Source organism: Rhodamnia argentea, chromosome 7, assembly GCF_020921035.1.
Source record: "Rhodamnia argentea isolate NSW1041297 chromosome 7, ASM2092103v1, whole genome shotgun sequence".
In the NCBI taxonomy this organism is placed as follows: domain Eukaryota; kingdom Viridiplantae; phylum Streptophyta; class Magnoliopsida; order Myrtales; family Myrtaceae; genus Rhodamnia; species Rhodamnia argentea.
Window position 1 is genome coordinate 10,813,098 of NC_063156.1, and position 19,046 is coordinate 10,832,143.

General features: G+C 38.6%; 2 protein-coding genes across 3 annotated transcripts; both read left to right on the forward strand.

The window, feature by feature from the left end:
• Nucleotides 1-7,182: 7,182 nt before the first annotated feature.
• LOC115737726 (probable sugar phosphate/phosphate translocator At3g10290) lies at nt 7,183-11,604 on the forward strand. Its single transcript, XM_048282768.1, has 4 exons — nt 7,183-7,928; nt 9,457-9,560; nt 10,062-10,290; nt 11,075-11,604. Exons 1-4 carry the CDS (start codon nt 7,482-7,484, stop codon nt 11,219-11,221), a joined length of 927 nt encoding a protein of 308 aa, XP_048138725.1. The 5' UTR covers nt 7,183-7,481; the 3' UTR covers nt 11,222-11,604.
• A 2,258-nt stretch (nt 11,605-13,862) lies between these two features.
• On the forward strand, nt 13,863-18,640 carry LOC115737720 (disease resistance protein RGA2-like). Of its 2 annotated transcripts, none has more exons than XM_030670015.2 (2): nt 13,863-16,527; nt 16,835-16,916. In XM_030670015.2, the coding sequence occupies exons 1-2, from the start codon at nt 13,927-13,929 to the stop codon at nt 16,856-16,858; spliced, it is 2,625 nt and encodes an 874-aa protein (XP_030525875.1). In that variant the 5' UTR covers nt 13,863-13,926; the 3' UTR covers nt 16,859-16,916. The 2 variants fall into 2 exon arrangements, with proteins under 2 accessions (XP_030525875.1, XP_030525874.1); XM_030670014.2 differs by lacking the exon at nt 16,835-16,916 and adding an exon at nt 18,454-18,640 and having other exon boundaries at nt 13,864-16,527.
• Nucleotides 18,641-19,046: the final 406 nt, after the last annotated feature.

Here is a 19,046-nt window from a genome sequence, read left to right on the forward strand (position 1 = left end):
CATCTTAGTGTCGAATAAGATTCCATTTAGAGGCAGGAAAGTGAGTAACACCCAGAATGTGTTATGTGCATGTTTGTTTGATATGAAATTTACTTTCGTGTATGCTGGGGGGAAGGATCTGCCAACGATTGCAGGTGTTCTCGGTAGCTCTCGAGACTCCCGGACTACAATTTCCTCGACCACCATTCGATACCCGCATTGTCTAGATTAATTTTCATTATATTTGTATTGTGGTTTCATGTCATAATAAATTTATATATATCTTGTTATAGGTACATACTACGCGGTAGATTCTAGTTATGCAGCACTTTCGGGATTTTTAACTCTGTTAAAAAGTGAACGGTACCATCCGAAGAGGGAGACGGTGAAGAACAATAGAATTGTTCAACCAGAGGCACCATTCACTAAGTAATGTCATTGAAATATCATTTGGGGCATTAAAGAATCATTTCTTCATTTTGAGATACATGCCTCCATTTACTATTTGAAAACAAGCCATTATTTTAATTGCATGTCGTGTTCTCCATAATTACATTTGTGACTAAGACAGGATGGACAAAAACTTTCCTTATATGGCGATCCGAAGTACCCATTTGGACCTAGACAAGTGGAGATTGCAGATGATACATCGCATGAGTTTGCAGCTGATACAAACACGCTAAGGAAAAAACACTACAAATAAAATGGCAAAGGATCACAATATTTGTGAAATTCCATGATTTTGTATTTTCGATTTTTGTAACGTTTTTTTAAATACTTGGCAACATTTCTATGTACTAGGGGAGCAAATTATAGGAGCTCATCCTTTTCCACCTATTAAAAAGAGTCTCTCTCGGTTTATGTATGGTTGACGTTTACTGCCTAATTGTGATGATTGGCTTCTACTGTTTTTCATTGCATTGTTGCTGTTTTAAGTTTCGTGTATGCAAAAAGAACACATTTGGGTGTGTTTTCTCTTTCTAAGTGATATAGTTCATATTATCAAATCTATCATTAAATATACTAACTATATAACGACGTATTTTTCCTATTTTAATTGTAAAGTGATGTTATTACGACTATCTTAGAAGTTAGGGTTTTTTGTTACCAATCAGTGGAAAGGCTGTCTTTGTGCAAGAACCAAGAAACTACCTCCGATGAGATGCTTCTTTTGTGGTTACGGCGTATGTAAAGATTTATGTGGTTTTCTTTGGTATATTGTCATTTGCTAATAGCAAGTGGTGTAGGCCATTTTTAGGCGAAGTGGAACGTACTTTTATGTTTGACTTTACTATTGTTTTGGGAGCTTTCTCAGTGATTTATACGTCAATGATATGAAAGCAACTCAATCTTGTATCTCACAGAGATGAAGCATAACATAATCATAATCCACATGTCATCTATTTAAGCAAAAATTTGTTCATTTACAATATTGTGCAATTTTCCACAAACATTATGGTACGCCTCAAGTGATATTAGACAATAATGAAACAAAAACATAAAAATTGGTAGTATAAACTTTTGTTTATGAAACAAAAATTTTGTGCAGTTACGAAATGTGTTCTTTTGATCATAAATTGTTCCCGAAAACAGAATAAAAAAAAAATCAATTCTGCTAAAAAACTGTTCACGGGAACAAAGTTCTTGCCACACAAGCCTCGAATTGTTGATGTGGAGCTAAGTCAACAAAACATCTTAAATTTTGCCTTGTTGACCGTGTTATTATATGGATATGTATAAAAAAAATTTAAATCTATTGCGTTGGTCTCAATTCAATCATAAATATTTCAATTAGAAGCCTTTTGTATTGATATCGATTCGGTTCATCTGCCCAATTTTGGACAAAAGTCGCCGACATGAATGTTGACTGTCCTATGTGACGTCGGCGCTAGCGTAGACTTTTTTATAATAATTTTTTTTTTCAATTCGACTTTGGCCTGCGAGGGCCGCCTAGCCCGCAATCGAAAGGTCCTCACCCGGATCTAGCAAGGGTGGCAACCCTTTGCCACCCTTGCTAGCGGCCGTTGAGAGTTGTCGATGACCCTCGTCGGCCAATGCCAAAGTGAAAAAAGAAGAAGAAGATAATCTTTTAAAAAGTATTAGAAATGTCCATGTCGGCTTCGATCACGCCATGTAAGACAATTGGCGTTCACATCAGTAATTTTCGATCAAAATTGGCCCAAGAGACTGAATTTGTATCGATGTAAAATTGATCAAATTGAAAAGTTTAAAATTGAATTGATACCAATATAGTATGTTCATGACTTTTTGTGATACTTGTTCCGTTATTATTTGATTGACGAAAGAAGGAATCAATTGCCCAAATTGATTAGACAAAATAAGAATCAAAAGGACCGAATAACATAAGCACGAATATTTGAAGGCTTGGAACTATACGTAGCTAGAGGTGTCAATATGAGTCTTTGACCCACTTTTTAACCAACTTTTATCCACTTGGGTCATATATGGGTTGAACAAATTTAAAAAATAGGTTAAATATGGGTCTTGGCTTATAAACTTATTCAAATATGGATATTAACCCAACCCATTTTTGGCCTGGGGCTTGCAGCTTCCCAAGCACCACTTGTAAATGGGTCTCAAGTGTATCAATTTTTTTATTTTTATAAGTAAAAGAAAAAAATTAAATTAAAAATGTAAAAACTTTTTTCGACCTACTACCCATCGCGGCCGTTGTTACCTACCGCCACCATCGCCTCCCACCACCGTCCGTCGCCATTGGGTCGTCGTCTCCGGCTGCTCGAGAAAAATAAAATGACAAATAAAATTAAAAAACATACTTTTCTTAAGAGTAAATAATAATTTTGTTAAGATAAAAAATAATTTTCTTGAAAATAAATAATATTTTTTTTTAAAATATTTAAATTTAAAAATATCAATTGCATAAAAGTATTTTAACAATATCATTTTTGTTAATAAATAATAACAAGTAAATATTTCATTATTTAATTAAATATAAAACTGTTTAAGTAATACTGGTCAGGTATAAGTTTGGTTGGGTATGGGTTGTTGAATTTGTGATGTCTAAAAATGGGTCAAAATGGGTTAAATGAATCAATATGCGTCGGACCATATTCGACCCGGCTTGACAACACATCTACGTAGCCCAATAATTGTCAAAAACATGGTAAACAAATCGTTACTACAATTTCCAAGCCACCACTCAATTTTCAACAATTAAACTATGTAGTATGTAGCTACTAGCTAGGCACCTTTGTAGGGTTTCGTTTGTTTGGCGGGATTTTAGAAGTGATTATTTGTTTCACTTGAAATATTTAGTCAATGAAAATTCTTTTTATTATTAACCAATAATTTATGTGTAAAATTTTCATGAATAATGAAATTATTTTCGTTTATGCATATTTGTAATCAATACAAGTGATTATTTTTTTAAAGATGTTTTCCAAATCATTTTTTTCGCAAATTAAACAGTACTTAAAGGTAAAGAAATCGCATTATGGGTGCGTTTGATTCAGCTTTCTTAATGGTCTTTCAGCTCTCAAAGTTCATTGGGAGAATGCTGACGCGTTTGGTTCAGCTTTGGGCCAGGATTGGGCTTTCAATATCTAGCCTGGGGAAAACTAAAAGCTCAATTCTGATGGGGACTAGCATTCGGCTTTCGGTATTTGGCCGGATGCTAAAAGAATTTTTTCCTTCCAAAACTACACTCATCAGTTTCCTAATTTTCCTATTTTGCCCCTTTAGTTACTGTTCATCTTCTCCACATTTGAGGAGACTTGATTTGGCTGCCGAGGCGACGGCAAGAGGCCGGCCACCCAGGCGAGGACCGCTTGGTTCGGTCGAACTAAGGTGACGAGGCTTGGGTTCACACAGCTTGAGGTCTCCCAACCTCGGGCGCCCTTGCCTGGGTCCCACGAACCTCGCCGGTGGAGGCTCAAGGCCGGGCGACCTCAAATGACGATCGCCGACACTAAATCCGGCTCGCCGACAACCCGAAAGCTTCGCTAGTTCGATGAATGGTTCGAGTTTTTTAATAAAAATGTAAAAGATTACATTCATAGCCCCTTTGTAAAGTTGTTCTTACCAAATACGATTTAACCCAAAGCTCATTTCCAAATAAGTTTTTACCAAACGCAATTAGCATTTATCTAAATCCCTTTAGGTTGAAGGTATTTGTATTTCTCCAAAGCCCATTTGAAATGCTAAACCTAACCCATTAATACATAAATAAAGGGTCACATGAGGATTCGCATTTGGATCAAGCGCCAATCCACATGCAAGTGAAATTTAATCTCAACATTTTCATTGAACTTGAAGTGGTGGCTTTTATAAATAATTAAATTTTGCGAGCTCAAAGTGCAACATAACTTTCGAAGAAGTACTCATCTTGCTGACTGACTTTTAAGATTTTTAATCAATAAGGTTTGGACACCAAGATTTTTTTCATCGCCTCCAAGAATTTTACTTAATGTGTTATTAGGTAATAAAATAGAGATAATAGATTAACAAAATTGAATTTACGTATTCAGCTTTAGCCCTTTTTCATAATTTTTTTTCTCTGCAAGTTCATCATGGTTACAGCTAAATCTACATTATGGGGTTAAACATCATATTTTTCCCTGGTGTGTGGCAAAGATTGACATTGGTTCTCAGCATAGCAAGTCAATTTTAAATTGCTGAGAGCATTACGTTTATACGTAACATATATGGTCTGTCCCTTGAGTCCTAGAAAAAGCATGAAGTAGAAGTCAGAACAGTTCCGTGAATTCAAAGAATCTTCCCATTTTCCTTGATCAAGGATCGATGCATGGCATGTGACTGATTATAGTACTCCCAAAACAAAGAATTCCATGCTTATGTGTGTTTAGCATAAGTTGATATTAATTATTGTGATGCGCAATCGCCTTATACACATTTAACAAACACACCCTAAGTTTAGGTTGGAGCTGGAGGTAACCCATTGTTGTTTAATCACGGGACCATTTACGACTAGTAAGCTAAGAGTTCTCTAGATATTCTAGCAAGCGCGTTGGCAAGAAACCATTAGTTGTTTTGAGAGGTCACAATTATTTGTGAGCTAACATATTGATGATGAGGAATGTCTTTTCCTATGCCGTCAGGCAATTGGTATAATGACTTGTATTTTACGATTGGCCAAGTAGTCGTCGGCATCGAGATTTTGGGTTTCAAAGAAGCTCAAAATGTTTGATGCAAGATCACGGGCAAAAAAAAAAAATCCACAGGGTTAATACCATAGAAAGTTTCAAACTTCCATCCCTTAACACATTATCTTGAAAAAATTCCAAACATATACCATTAATTCAAATCTACCATCTGTTAGCATTTCATGTAATATCCTGTTAAGTTGCATACATGTCAAGACACGTGGCAGACAGCTATAAGTCGGATCCCACGTGGATCCGTCATTCACCACGCCAGATTCATCTTGCATTTTTGTTTACCACTTTGTTGACACGAATGCACTTGATCGGGATATTGAACGGGTCGCGAATGGAGGGTGGATTGGGATCAGATGTAAGTAATAATTTGAAGTTTTCTCGTTTTTAGGCGAAAATTATTTTGGATATGTGTATTAGGGTCTGTTTGGCAGTGATTCTGATCCTCTGTTTTCGTTCCCATAAACAAAAAAAGGATCAGAAACATGTTTGGTAATAGAAAAAAAAATGATTTTGATTCGGGTCCCGGGAACACTTTTGGACCACTTTTTAGAAGCAAAAAAAAGATGATTCTGGTGTTTTGGAACACTTTTGGGTATCACTTTTTTACACAATATACTTATGACTTATCCCTCATACTTATAATTAAAATTTTAATATAAAATGGTATTATTTTTTTAAAAAAATTCCACGTGGATTTTCAACTTTACATAAATTAAAATAAATTAAAATTCAATTTTAAAAATTGCTAAAAACTAATTTTCTTAAATTAAAAATTTTATTTAAGGAAAATTTAATAAAAAAATTTAAAAATTTAAGAAATGGGGGAAATAAAAAATATTTAGATTTTTAATTTAATAATTTAAAAATAATTAAAAAAATTAAGATTGAAAATAGCTAAAATTTTGAAAAAAAAATCTCGTCACCGGATTCTTCCCCTCCCCCCCCAAACCTTTTTTTTTTTAAATTTTTTTTTTTTGTAAAATTTTAAGCCTATTTTTAAATTCAATTTAAATTTATATTTAAAAAATTAGTTTTTAGAAAATTTTAAATCTAATTTATTTTTTATATTAAGGGACCTCTAATACGCATTTTTTTCAACTTTTTAGCTATTTTATTTTTTATTCTAATTAAGTTTGTATTTTTTATTTCCTATTATGTTTTTTCAACTTTTATCTTTTTTATTATTATTAAAGACTGGACCCAACCCTCCACGTCGCGAACTAAATTTCCATTTTTTCTCCATTTTTCGAGCTGCACAAAAATTTTGTTTAGTCGAGTGAAGAAAAAATCAATGTAGTTGAGTTGCAAGTCTTGTAAGCTTGTATGATGTGTAATTACAAGAGTGCAAAACCATAGACGATTGCACAATGAGGAGCTTTTCTTTCATTTTTTTTGGGTAATCAATCTAAAAGTCACGAGAAATAATAACAAACAAATGATTTAGACAAATTCTGTAAATGTAATACGAATTACTTTTCAAACAATATAAACGACTACATACTCATGAAAAATCGACAAACGAATTGGGAACGAAAATTTTGTTACTTTTTTTTTTTTGCTCCATAATCACTATTTGATTATTTTCCCTCTTTGCCATCAAATGTGATTATATAATTATTTGATTTAAATGACAAATTGGGAACGGAAATTTTGTGCGGTTACCAAACGCGTTTCTGTTCCAGGAACAAAAATTTTAAACAGTTACCAAACGCGTTTTGATTCTCAAAAAATCATCCAAGGAACAGTAAAAAAAAAAGTGATTTTGATCGTAATCATTTTTTGGGAACAGAATCACCGCCAAACAGACCCTTAGGGTTTTTGTTGGTATTTCGAAAAAGTAATATAACCTCTCTCTCTCTCTACCTAAAAAAATAAAAAAGTAGAATCTCAAAGGATTAAAAGAATAAAAGAAGAGAATGTCATACAAAACAATCGCTGCTAACTGACACTTCCACATTTACTAAAGCCGGTTTTACATGCGAAGCAAGAATAAAAGAACGGCAAGTAGGAAACAACACTATCTTCCACATGTGCACTGCCCTCTTCATGATTTTCTCCGGAAAAAAATGTAATAAAAGACATATCAAAATTCAGCGGACGTCGCTGGTGCTGCTGCTTCTTCTTCTTCCACATGCAATGATCCCAGCCAAATTGGACAAACCGATGACGTTGACATCACAGTAGCCCCCCCACCTTGCCCACCCACCAATTTAGCCTCCCTCCCCACAAGATTCATTCGCCACAGCAAGCAACGGGACATCTTCAAAGATCCCTCCTTTTCCCCCATCCCGACCCACATAAGATCTGCCCACGAATCCAACCGGAACACCGAGTGATCCCACAATGTCGTCCTCGAAAAAGCAAGCCCTTTTCATAGCTTCCCTGATCACGCTGTGGTACTCGTCCAACATCGGCGTCATCCTCCTCAACAAGTTCTTGCTCTCCAACTATGGCTTCCGGTTCCCAATCTTCCTCACAATGTGCCACATGTCCGCCTGCGCGGCCTTCAGCTACGTCTCCATAGTCTTCCTGAAGCTTGTTCCGCTCCAGTTGATCAAATCCAGGCCTCAGTTCATCAAGATTGCGACTCTGAGCGTGGTCTTCTGTGCGTCGGTGGTGGGTGGTAATGTGTCGCTGCGGTACCTCCCGGTGTCGTTCAATCAGGCGGTGGGCGCGACGACGCCCTTTTTCACGGCGGTGTTCGCGTACCTGATGACGTTCAAGAGGGAGGCTTGGGTCACTTATGCGGCCCTTGTGCCGGTTGTCACCGGCGTTGTAATTGCCAGTGGGGTATGTCTTTGCATGCGTGAATTAAATCACTTAAATTCAGTATTTGTTCTTTTGGTTGCATTCTACTTTGTGAACGATTTGAAAGTTTTATTTGAAGGTTGATCTGCATTGTCCGAGGATTTGGTGTAATCTGATTGATAATGATCCAGATCTGCATTCTTGTTGCTTGAGTTGATGTTTTCATTGCTCTGTGAAGGTTACTACTGCTGATTTTTTTTTTCCCCCTTGTTGGAGCAATTGTGAATCTAGGCAGTTTTTCTTTCTGAATTCGGTTATTCAGGCGGAGATTTCCTCAAAGTGCAATAATGCATTCACCAAAGGTTTGAACATGGGTGATAGATAGTCAGCTTCTCAAGCTTGAACTTGAGATTTTCACAATCATAGCTAAGTTTTCAGCTGCTTTGCTAACCTTTGAGTGCCGAAGCTATCGTGGGTCTTAAATTTTCGGGAGACAGGTCTGAAAGCAAACTGAAAAGAGTTTCCTTTAAAGATATCGTTGCAATAAGATTTGTGTTAGAAAGGATGCATCAAACTTTTTGCCAAGAATGGAAGGTGAATTTGTTCTCTTGTGACGAGGTGGATCTTTCCAAGCCTTGGGAAGATCTCTGGAAAGAAGAATGTTCATTGTTCTCATCTATAAAGGAACTGCTCTTTACCTCCTCTTGGTTAATGTGGATTTTACACTGTCACCTGCTTTGAGATCTTAGAGAAAAGGATACGTAATGTTGGCATGAGCATTTTGCCAAAAGTCTCGTCAACGTATTTCATTTAGTGGGTTGCTTGTTTATGTGAAGATGTTGATTGTGTGTTTGCCTCTTCTTTTTCACTACATAAGGCTTTTATAGAAACTGAAGAGACAAATTGATGTTCAAATGAAGATGGGATGGAGATAAGATCTCTTAGTGACGTTGCAAAGTCTGTGGTTTGTTAGGTAGCCACAAAGTGTTTTTATGGCTAATACACTTCTTGTCTGTCTATTGTGCGAAATGCCCTTTACAAATTGTGTAACGTCAACCTCCTTGATGTCTCTTGCCTGCTTACTCATTTATCTAAAGAAACTCTGTATTTATTTTGGGGACTTTTGTCATCTAGCCGATTATAGTTTCTGCTGTCAGCTACAGGTCTTATGGCAACAGAATACCATAATAAACGAGAGGATTTTCTTTTACGACTTCCTTAACCGGTGCCCTGCCAAGTAGAAGTATTTTGGTTACCTTAATGCATCCACTGGTGTCTTGAAAGTGACTTGAAAAGGAAAGATTCGTGACATGGTGATTCTTTCCCACGAGTTATTATCTAAATTAGATCCTCACAAGCTTTACATTAGAGTTGTCGATCGGTCAAAGATAAAGAAAACAGAAAACATTTGAAGTGCCAAAAATGGTTTCTTGATAGATGAATGAATTCTTTTTACTAGCTGAGAATGCTGCTTTCGTGGAATCTTATGGAATAAGTTGATCATCTCTTTGTCCCACGCTGACCTTCTATCTTATTTCTCCAGCATGATAATTTTCCTTGTTGGTGGCAGGGGGAGCCAAGTTTTCACTTGTTTGGGTTCATCATGTGCATCAGTGCCACTGCTGCAAGGGCATTTAAGTCTGTACTTCAGGGTGTCCTACTTTCCTCTGAGGGGTAAATGCTTTCTAAAATACCTGTTTTGACACCCTTTTTTAAGAGTTCCTTAACAGCTGTTTATGCAGTTTAAGTGTTCAGAGGCATCCAGTCCCATGTGACATTTTAAAGTAGCGCATCTAGTATATTGGCCTCTTTTCCTGGTTAAGCAAGGGCATGCTAGATGGAAGAAGGAATAAATATGATGATCACAAACAGAAACTTTTAATAGACAAATACTGCTGTATTTTACTATGTCCATCTGGAAGATAGCAACTTTCTCCCCTAAACAGTTGAATTCTATTTTTGAAATATGCATAATGAGATCCAATGGCATACCATGAATGTTCTTGAATTACAGGCACTTGCTACATGCATATGAAATGCCATGAAAAAATTTGTTAGATAATTCCCAGTCTATGAGAGTGGCCGTTGAGTTCAAAGGTTTTGCTCTCCTGTCCCCTGAGAAATTACTCTACCCTTGAATCACGACTTGCCAATTGACATTCAATTACAATACAGGGAAAAACTGAATTCAATGAACCTGCTGCTGTACATGTCACCAATAGCGGTATTAGTCTTGCTGCCGTCAACTCTCATAATGGAGCCAAATGTCTTAGAGGCCACCTTATCGCTCGGGAGAGAACACAAATTCATGTGGCTGCTTCTTTTAATTAATTCAGCCACTGCCTATGCAGCCAACTTAACTAACTTTCTGGTGACCAAACATACAAGTGCCCTCACACTCCAGGTTTGACATGCTTTATCTTTGTTTAGACCTCTGTCATGATCCTGATTCTCATATTAGCACATAGCGTGCTTTTCGCCTCAACGCGAGCAAGATTAAATTTGTCAAGAGTCGCTAGCTCTTCTTTCTCTTTTCACGAATCCTGTGAGACTTGAGGTCCTTGCGCGGGCGCCTCATCCGTAAGACTTGCTTACTCTGTATGGAGTGCCAAGATTGTGTTGAAGCAACTGACGGAATCAATCTTATACTTATTGAGAAGAACATAAGTTACAGACTGTTGTTTTGATTAAACAATGGTTTTTTCTTGTTTTTATTGGAATCTCGCAGTGAAAGAGCAGCAGCAGGGATTGCCCATAAATATTGATTAGACTGCTTTGAAGGAAGTCTATTTTAAACTCGGGTTTGTTGGCACTATTTTGATGTTGTAGCCTGGTAATCTGTAGCTTCTTCTGTGAGAAGTAAAAAACTTTGTTGCATGTTAATGAAACAGTTCTATTGGTTACATAAATTAGGCCCCCCCTCAAAAACTTTATATTGACAAGGATGATGGTAATTGGTTAGTTTATCCAAGCTTTTTTTCACAGGTAGTTTTTCATGATTCTTTATTGTAACAGTGGGATGTTTGTTCTTTGCAACTTTCATGACAGAGTTACCAGCAAGACCAGGGAGAACATTAATAATTACTTGCTAAAAACACTTTCTGCATTAATCGTGTCGGCATCACAGATAAGTTGGTCAAACTATGTTGATTTGATTCGACGTTTTCTGTACATTATATATTGATCAGGTACTTGGAAATGCAAAGGGTGCTGTTGCTGTTGTGATCTCTATACTCTTGTTCAGAAATCCCGTGACAGTGATGGGCATCGGCGGATACGTGATAACAGTATTGGGGGTAGTTGCATATGGAGAAGCAAAACGGAGATTCAAGTGAAGGCAGTGAGAATAGCCTATGGGTCGCTTACATGACCCAATTTCTCTTAATGTTCACGGTGAGACATTGCCTGATTAGGTAGAGGTGGTATTTTTTGTTCTACTATATGATGATTCTTGCTATTAGGAACGAAATCAAGGAGGGAAAGGAGCAAGATTGCTCATCGATTCTATAGCGAAATTCTTCGTTTAGTACCCGTCATCGTATACCTTTCTTTGGAGGTGGCCATGAGATGCTTCCTAGCAAATTTGATGTCATCCCACTTGTTAAATAGTCAGCATTATCACTTAGGAGTCATTTGGCCTGGAGCATTACTTGTATGTATTCAGGAATTATCCTTCTTACTAATACAGACTGCAAGGAATCTGCCTTTTCTTTTTGCACGTACACCCTCCTTGTTTGTAGATGGAACAAAAATGTCACGCTCTTAATTCGGTTAGGAGTTGGAGACTCGGTGTTTTTTAAAACCTCCGTTCCTTGACCGAACAAAAGAGAAATTAATTGGCTTTGGACTCCTATCAATGTGCATTAATTGCAAATGTATCAAGTGATCGAAATCCAAAGCCGGTGATTAAACTTTAATTACCGCGAACAGAAATTTACATTGCTGAAATTCATGTGCCTATCAATTGACCTGTGAACTCGCGAAATTCACTTGTCTTTGTGGTGGGAATTTTGCCATTGAAGATAGAGACCAGCCATTCGGATTGAGGGCCTGAAATGTAAGAAATTAATTGTGTAAGGACCCGAGGGACACTATCCACTTATGTTAGGGTAATTCTCAAGTCAAATAATAAGATTTGATCATGCAAAGCCCATTTAGCTTTCACGAGCCCAACTAGGGGAGGAAAGTTATGGGCTCATAGGCCCCCTCCAAACCCCCTATATCAGCCCTAAATATGAGCCAAATCTTGTCCTAAGAAACTTGAGAAGATAATACAAATGGTCCTTGAATTTTGGTCCGATATATAATGTGGTCCATAAAATTTTTATTTATTCAATATGGTCTATGAGCTATTAGTAAATATTCAATCTAATCCATACACTATATGAAAGTGTTCAATGGCGTCTTTTCGTTAATTCAAGTTAACAGAATTTGTTGATGTGACTCTTAATTCGTTAAATTAGAACGGTGGACAACGAAAACAAGTTACACATAGATTATCCAAGTAAGATATTTATCTCGGGTAACCCACATCATCGATTAGAGCACTTGAAATAATGCTAGCATCTAACTCAATAGCTAGCTTGGGCATGTATGTTTAGTTTTCGTGCCGGTGAAAGCTTGTCACATAAGGTCTGAAAATTCAGCCGCCACACTGCTAGTTATCCCGACATTCCTGGAGAAGTCGGAAATCCAATAGGCCTCGAGAGTCCTGGCCCCGCACCCGCTCATCCCCGATTGCTCGACGAGACCGACCCGTCAGGGCCTGATCTAGGCCACTCCTTAGGGGGGTCTAACCCAACCACTCTTCTTGTCAGTGCAACGAATTTAGCAGATAGAGCTAGAACAAAGATCGACTTGTGCACCACACCAGTTAAAGCCTAGCTCAGATTCGTACCGAAAGAGTCTTGAATCACGATAAAAAGAAGATCACTCATATCAAAGTCCTCAGACTTAGTCAACACATGGAATCTCTTATCTTCACATATAAAATTGTTTCTTGACGACTTGGATGGGAGACGACCACCTTTTTTTAATTGCAGACTTGTCTGGATTATCGCCAAGGACAGCTTCAAGGAAGCGTCCGGGGTACCGCTCGTGGCTTTTCTTGATTCATGGCCACCTCCTTGTCGTTGAAGTTTAAGCAACAGTACAAGTCCAGAAAAACATTGAAGTTTACATATTTTGGTTCCATGCAGATATCATCTTCTTACATTTTCAGACCGCATTTCCTGCCACTTAACATTCAAATGCATCCTCATTATTGCTATCTTCAAAAGACATTTTCCTTAAATCTACGTTAAATAACAAACCAGTGTTATGGCGATTAAGTAACGAGCTCCTGTTGGGTGGGTTCGCATGTGCGATGGCCATAACTCTTGTACAAAGAATTAATACCAAGAAAAATTTTAAATTAATATACATATAATAAATTTACCTCAAATTAATTTTTTGACAATAAAAAATACCAAACTAATATATATGATAAATTTATCTCAAAACTAATACACTCGTGATAAATCTACCTTACGTTAATTTCCGTTAAATTGGGTTAATACTACAAAAATTTTCAAACCGGTATACTCATAATAAAAGGAGGATAATAATTTCAAACCGGTATATCTGTTAATCCAATTCGGTAAGTTAACAGGAAAATTTAATCGAGACTGGTAAAAAGTAAAATTTGTTACATGTGTACTTTTTTTTTTATAATTTTTTATTATAAAAATTAATTAAGCATAAATTTATCATAAAGTTGTCTGCTTTTGACAAAGTGCTTAGTGCGTCTCACATGTGCTCTTCAATCGAGAAATGTAGGATTCCCATTGAGTTTTTGTCAAAAGGTTAAATTTTTAAATGATGGAGCTCTTGCGTGACGCCAGCATTGGGTCGTGATGTTCCAGAGTCCACGGCGTCATCACGGAAGAACGCTAACAGCGCTGAAGAGCCAGGAATAAATTTACAAAAGCGAACGCAACACCTCCTTTCACACTTCACAGCACAACCTCTCCAAACACAAACTGGAAAAGAAGACAAAGACATGGCGAGTTCAGTGCTGTATGGCTTCACCGGGAGAGTCCTGCAGAAGCTGGGCTCTCTCGCGCTTCAAGAAGATGCCTTGGTCGATGGTGGCATGGAAGCCGAGCTGAGGAAGCTTCAATACGCTCTGGCTTCCATTAAAGGGGTGCTCTTGGATGCTGAAGAGAAACAGGGGCACAACCGCAAGCTCCGAGCGTGGTTAGAGCAGCTTAAAGATGTCTTGTACGATGTCGAGGACTTGCTTGATGATGTCCAGTGTGAAGCCCTGAGGAAGAAGCTGAACGGTCAACGGCGGAAACATGGCAAGGTGCGCTACTTCTTTTCTTGTTCTAGTCCCTTCACGTTCAATCTGAAAATGGGCAAGAAGATCTGTGAGATAGGAGGAAGATTGAAGCAGATGGTTGGTGAGATCGAGGGGTTCGGTCTCAGCAAGCGAACCTGTGATGTTGGTGGAGTCGGAGTGAGGGTGAGAGAGATGAAACCAAACTTGGTGAGAGGATTTGATCCCATCATTGGGAGGGATGCTGATAAAGATAAGATAATTGAACTCTTGATGCAGCAAGATCCGCCTAGAGATGGTGCGAACCTGTCCATGATTCCCATTGTCGGGATCGGAGGTTCAGGCAAGACTGCACTTGCTAGTTTGGTGTTCAATGATGCTAGAGTGCGAGAAGACTTTGATTTGACAATTTGGGTGAGCATGCCTGATGATTTCGATGTGAGGCTTGTCGTGGAAAGGATCATCCAGTGTAAACTCGGGCCAAATTTGAACAACTTGGACTATCCCCAGTTGCAGACTCTTCTGAGGGGCGTTGTAAGTCGCTGCAAGCTCTTACTGGTCCTGGATGATGTGCGGAAAATGAGCTGTGCTGGCTGGGATCATTTGAGGTCTCATTTGGCCGAAGCTGCCAATGGAACCAAGGTTATTGTGACCACTCGAGATGCGAAAGTACCTGTCATCACAAGTTCCCTACTGGCGTACAACTTACAGGGCCTTTCGCATGAAGACTCCATATCCTTGTTCAAGACATGGGCATTTGACCAAAACGAACGGGAAGTAAACCCGCGTCTCCTCCAGATCGGGGATGAAATTGTAGGAAGATGCAGGGGAGTCCCTTTGGCCCTGAAGATGTTGGGCGGCCTACTCTACTCGAAGGACGACGAACGATTTTGGGAACTGGTGAGAGACAGTGATATGTGTAGATCCATACAGACAGAAGAGGACCTTCTACGCATCCTGAATCTGTGTTACACCTATTTGCCATCCCACTTGAAACAATGTTTTGCCTTGTGTTCAGTTTTTCGTAGAGGCCACATCATCGTTGATTTAGATATGGCTTATTTTTGGGCAGCGTGTGGGCTCATTACATCATCGAATGATAACCGAACTCCTGAGGACGTCTGTAACAAGTACTTGAAAGAGTTGTGGTCCAGATCCTTCTTCCAAGAAGCCTGGCAGAGCGGTCCATCTCTCTCTTTTAAAATGCATGATTTACTTTACGATCTTGCGTTGTCAGTGTCAACGGAACAAATTGATTGCTCCATGCTTAGTCATAGTTCCCAGAGAATTCCGGAGAGAACTCGACATGTTTCCTTATTGCAAACTGCTTCGTCAGGGCAATTCAAAGAGAACGAAGCCTCACCATTCTCGAGCAAGTTAAAGTCAAACAGAGTGAGATTGATTAACTGTGAGTCCCAGGACGCGTTCAATACAAGAGATGTTGACAGCATGTCCAAGTGCAACTACTTGAGGTTTATGCACTTCTCCTATTCCAGCTTCGAAGAGTTACCAAGTTCCATAGGCAAGTTAAAGCATCTGACAGCGCTTAGCCTAGGAGTTAATGGTCACATTAAGAAACTGCCGGATGCTATCTGTACGCTACATGGTTTACTGTTTTTATCTGTCTCCGGGTGCTCAGGACTAGAGGAATTGCCTCAAGACATGGATAGGATGATCAACCTTAGATCTCTGTTGTTGACCACGAAGCAGAAAAGCCTACTCAAGAGTGGAATTCATCGCATGAAGTCTTTGAGGTACTTGCTGATCTGTAATTGTGGAAGTCTAGAAGTGTTGTTTGCAGGCACAGTATGTTTGAACAACCTCCTATCTTTGACAATAGAGAATTGTCCACAATTGGTGTCTCTGCCGCTGGGTGAACTGACTGCATTGGAGTCATTGAGGATTGCAGGTTGTGACAAGTTCATGTTGACTCAGCTCGAGGATAACGGACCAGACCTCTTCCCAAAGCTTCGTTTCTTCACGGTTGTGGCTTCACCACGATTGGTGCACTTGCCGCAGTGGCTTCTGGCCTCTGCTGACACCTTAGAGGAGTTGTGCATTATTGACTGCATAAACTTGACGGCTCTACCTGAGTGGCTGCAAGATCTTAAACATCTCATAAAGCTTCATATCTTTGGGTGTCCTCGATTGTCATCGATGCAAGGAGTGGATTTGCTCACTACACTCCAAGAGTTGCGCATTGCATGTTGCCCTGAATTGAGCAAAAAATGTCAGGTGGAAGATGGTGAGCTTTGGCCTGAGGTTTCTCATGTGCCTTTCATTAAGGTTGACTGGAAAGTGATCCAACCAAATGATCATGAGGTATGTGCCGTGCATATCCTCTATTCTTCTTCTCACTAATACCCATTGCTTGTTTACTAGATGTTCCATCTAAAAGTCTGATTCTAGCGGAGTTGAATCACTGACGATTCGGGCATGGATGCAATCAATGTATGAGATACCACGATTTAGTTCTGCATTGAATGTCTACTTAGCACAGCGCTGTCTCTTTATCGTGACAAATAATATAACAAAGTCATAGTCCATTTGCCTTTTGAATTTTGACAACAACCGGACGTATACTTGTGTACTAAGTCTATTGGTCCTTTTGATATTGTGCTCTTGTTAGAGTTGGAAGATGGCGGACGAGTAGACATAAATCAGATCATGTTTGGTAGTGCTCTCACAATTTGGTAGCTCTGTTGGTTCGCATTCATAAATACTGGCAGTAGCTCTGTTGGTTCACATTCACAAATATTGCTAGTGCTAGGTTTATAACAACAAACATCAACATCACCTTTATCCCAAACTAGTTAGGGTCGGCGGTCGATGAACCAAAAAATAAATAAAATTAAAGCAAGACCGATTGAGGGAAAAGAAATAATTATATAAAAATAAAAATATATAAATATATATAAGGAAAAAGGACTAAAAAGGACAGTCTAGAATATAGGAATTCTGCCCCTCCACATTGTTAATAGTTTTCCTCCATTCCGTCTTAAGACAAACCGTACGCTAATCTATTTTTCACTTCATTAAATCTTGTTTTACTACTTTCCCCTAGGTAAGTTTCGGCCGACCTCTTCCTTTCTTTATGTCATGCTCTTGGTAACAAACTTCTCTTTTTACCGGAGCATCTAGAAATCTTCGAAGAATATGCCCAAATCATCTCAATCTATGTTCTCTTATCGTTTTCGCCACTAATACTACTCCAACTTTTCGTCGAATACCTTCATTTCTTATCTTATTCATCCTTGTATGACCACACATCCACCTTAACAGCCTCATTTCCACTACTCCCATTTTATGCTTATGTTGCCTTTGTGCTGGCCAACATTCAGTTCCGTATAACATTGCAGGCCTTACTGCTATTCTATAAAATTTTTCTTTTAGTCTAAAAGGGATTTTGCGATCACGCAAAAACCCCGATGCATTGCACCATTTCATCCAACCTACTCTGATTCTATGATTTACATCCTCATCAACTCTCCCCCCTTTTGCAATATTGATCTCGGATATCCGAAAGCATCTTTCTTGGGTACCTCCTATCCGAGTATATTCACGGATTCTTGATCTTCTCCTCTTGCTGTGTCGAACTCACACTTTATGTATTCGGTCTTATTTCGACTTAACGTAAATCTTTTAAACTCCAACGTGTTTTTCCATAATTCTAATTTAGCGCCAATCCCAGCCCTGGTCTCATCAATAAGCATAATATCATCTGCAAATAGCATACATCACGGCACCTCATCTTAGATATCTTTTGTTTGCTCATCCATAAGTAGGACAAAAAGATAAGGACTCGAAGCGTAACCTTAATGTAAGTCTACCGTGATTGGAATAACTTGATGTGCTATTACAAGCCTTCACACATGTAGTAACACTATAATACATATCCTTGATTACCTCTACATACTTTGAAGGTACTTTCTTCTTCTCAAGAACCCACCACAAAACCTTTCTTGGAACCCTTTCATGCGCCTTCTCGAGATCAATAAACACCATATGTAGGTCCTTCTTCTTTTCTCAATATCTCTCCATCAACTGTCGTGTCAAGAAGACAGCCTCCAATGTAGATCTTCCTGGCATAAATCCAAATTGATTTACAGAGACCTTGGTCCCTATTCTTAAACGATGCTCTCCCACAACTTCATTGTATAGCTCATAAGCTTAATGCCTCTATAGTTGAAACAATTCTGTAGGTTTATAACAACAAAAAAAAAAAAAAAAATTGGATTTTGATTGCAGGCTGTGTGCATTGTCTGCTTAAAAGCATCTGGGAAGAGACTGCTCTCTATTTCCAGAAGTTCATACATCTGCTGAACCTTCCCAAAGCCCCCAGGCCAAGAGTGTCAGCATTTTCTGGATTGAAGTACTTTGTGTTCAGGTGTAGGCCAACGCTGCTTCTTTAAGTAGACCGAGACTCATTCTGCTGTAGTCTGCCTTGAACATCAATTTTTACTTGCAAACTGCACCAAAGTTGACCTTCCAAATCTTTCAAAATTAGACTCTCAACTCTTGTAGATCTATAGGTTTGCAAAAGCCTGCTATTACCAACTAATCCTAATAGAAATTCTGGTTTTTCTTGGGGGAGTTGTGGTTAACAGCAGGTTACTTCCGATTGTCTGCTCCAAACCACTTGACTGCCTCATCATTGGCTTCTCTATCCCTGGAGGGAAACTCAGACTGCCTCAGAGTGCGGATGCAAAAGGGCGTGTCGAGATTAGAAATTCAGTTGTCTTTTTTATTGTCTTGTTCCTTGTTTTCAAGACTGATGCTGCTTCCGTTTAAGTAGACCGGGACTCTTCTTTGCTGTAGTTCGAGTTGATTCTTGCTTGTAC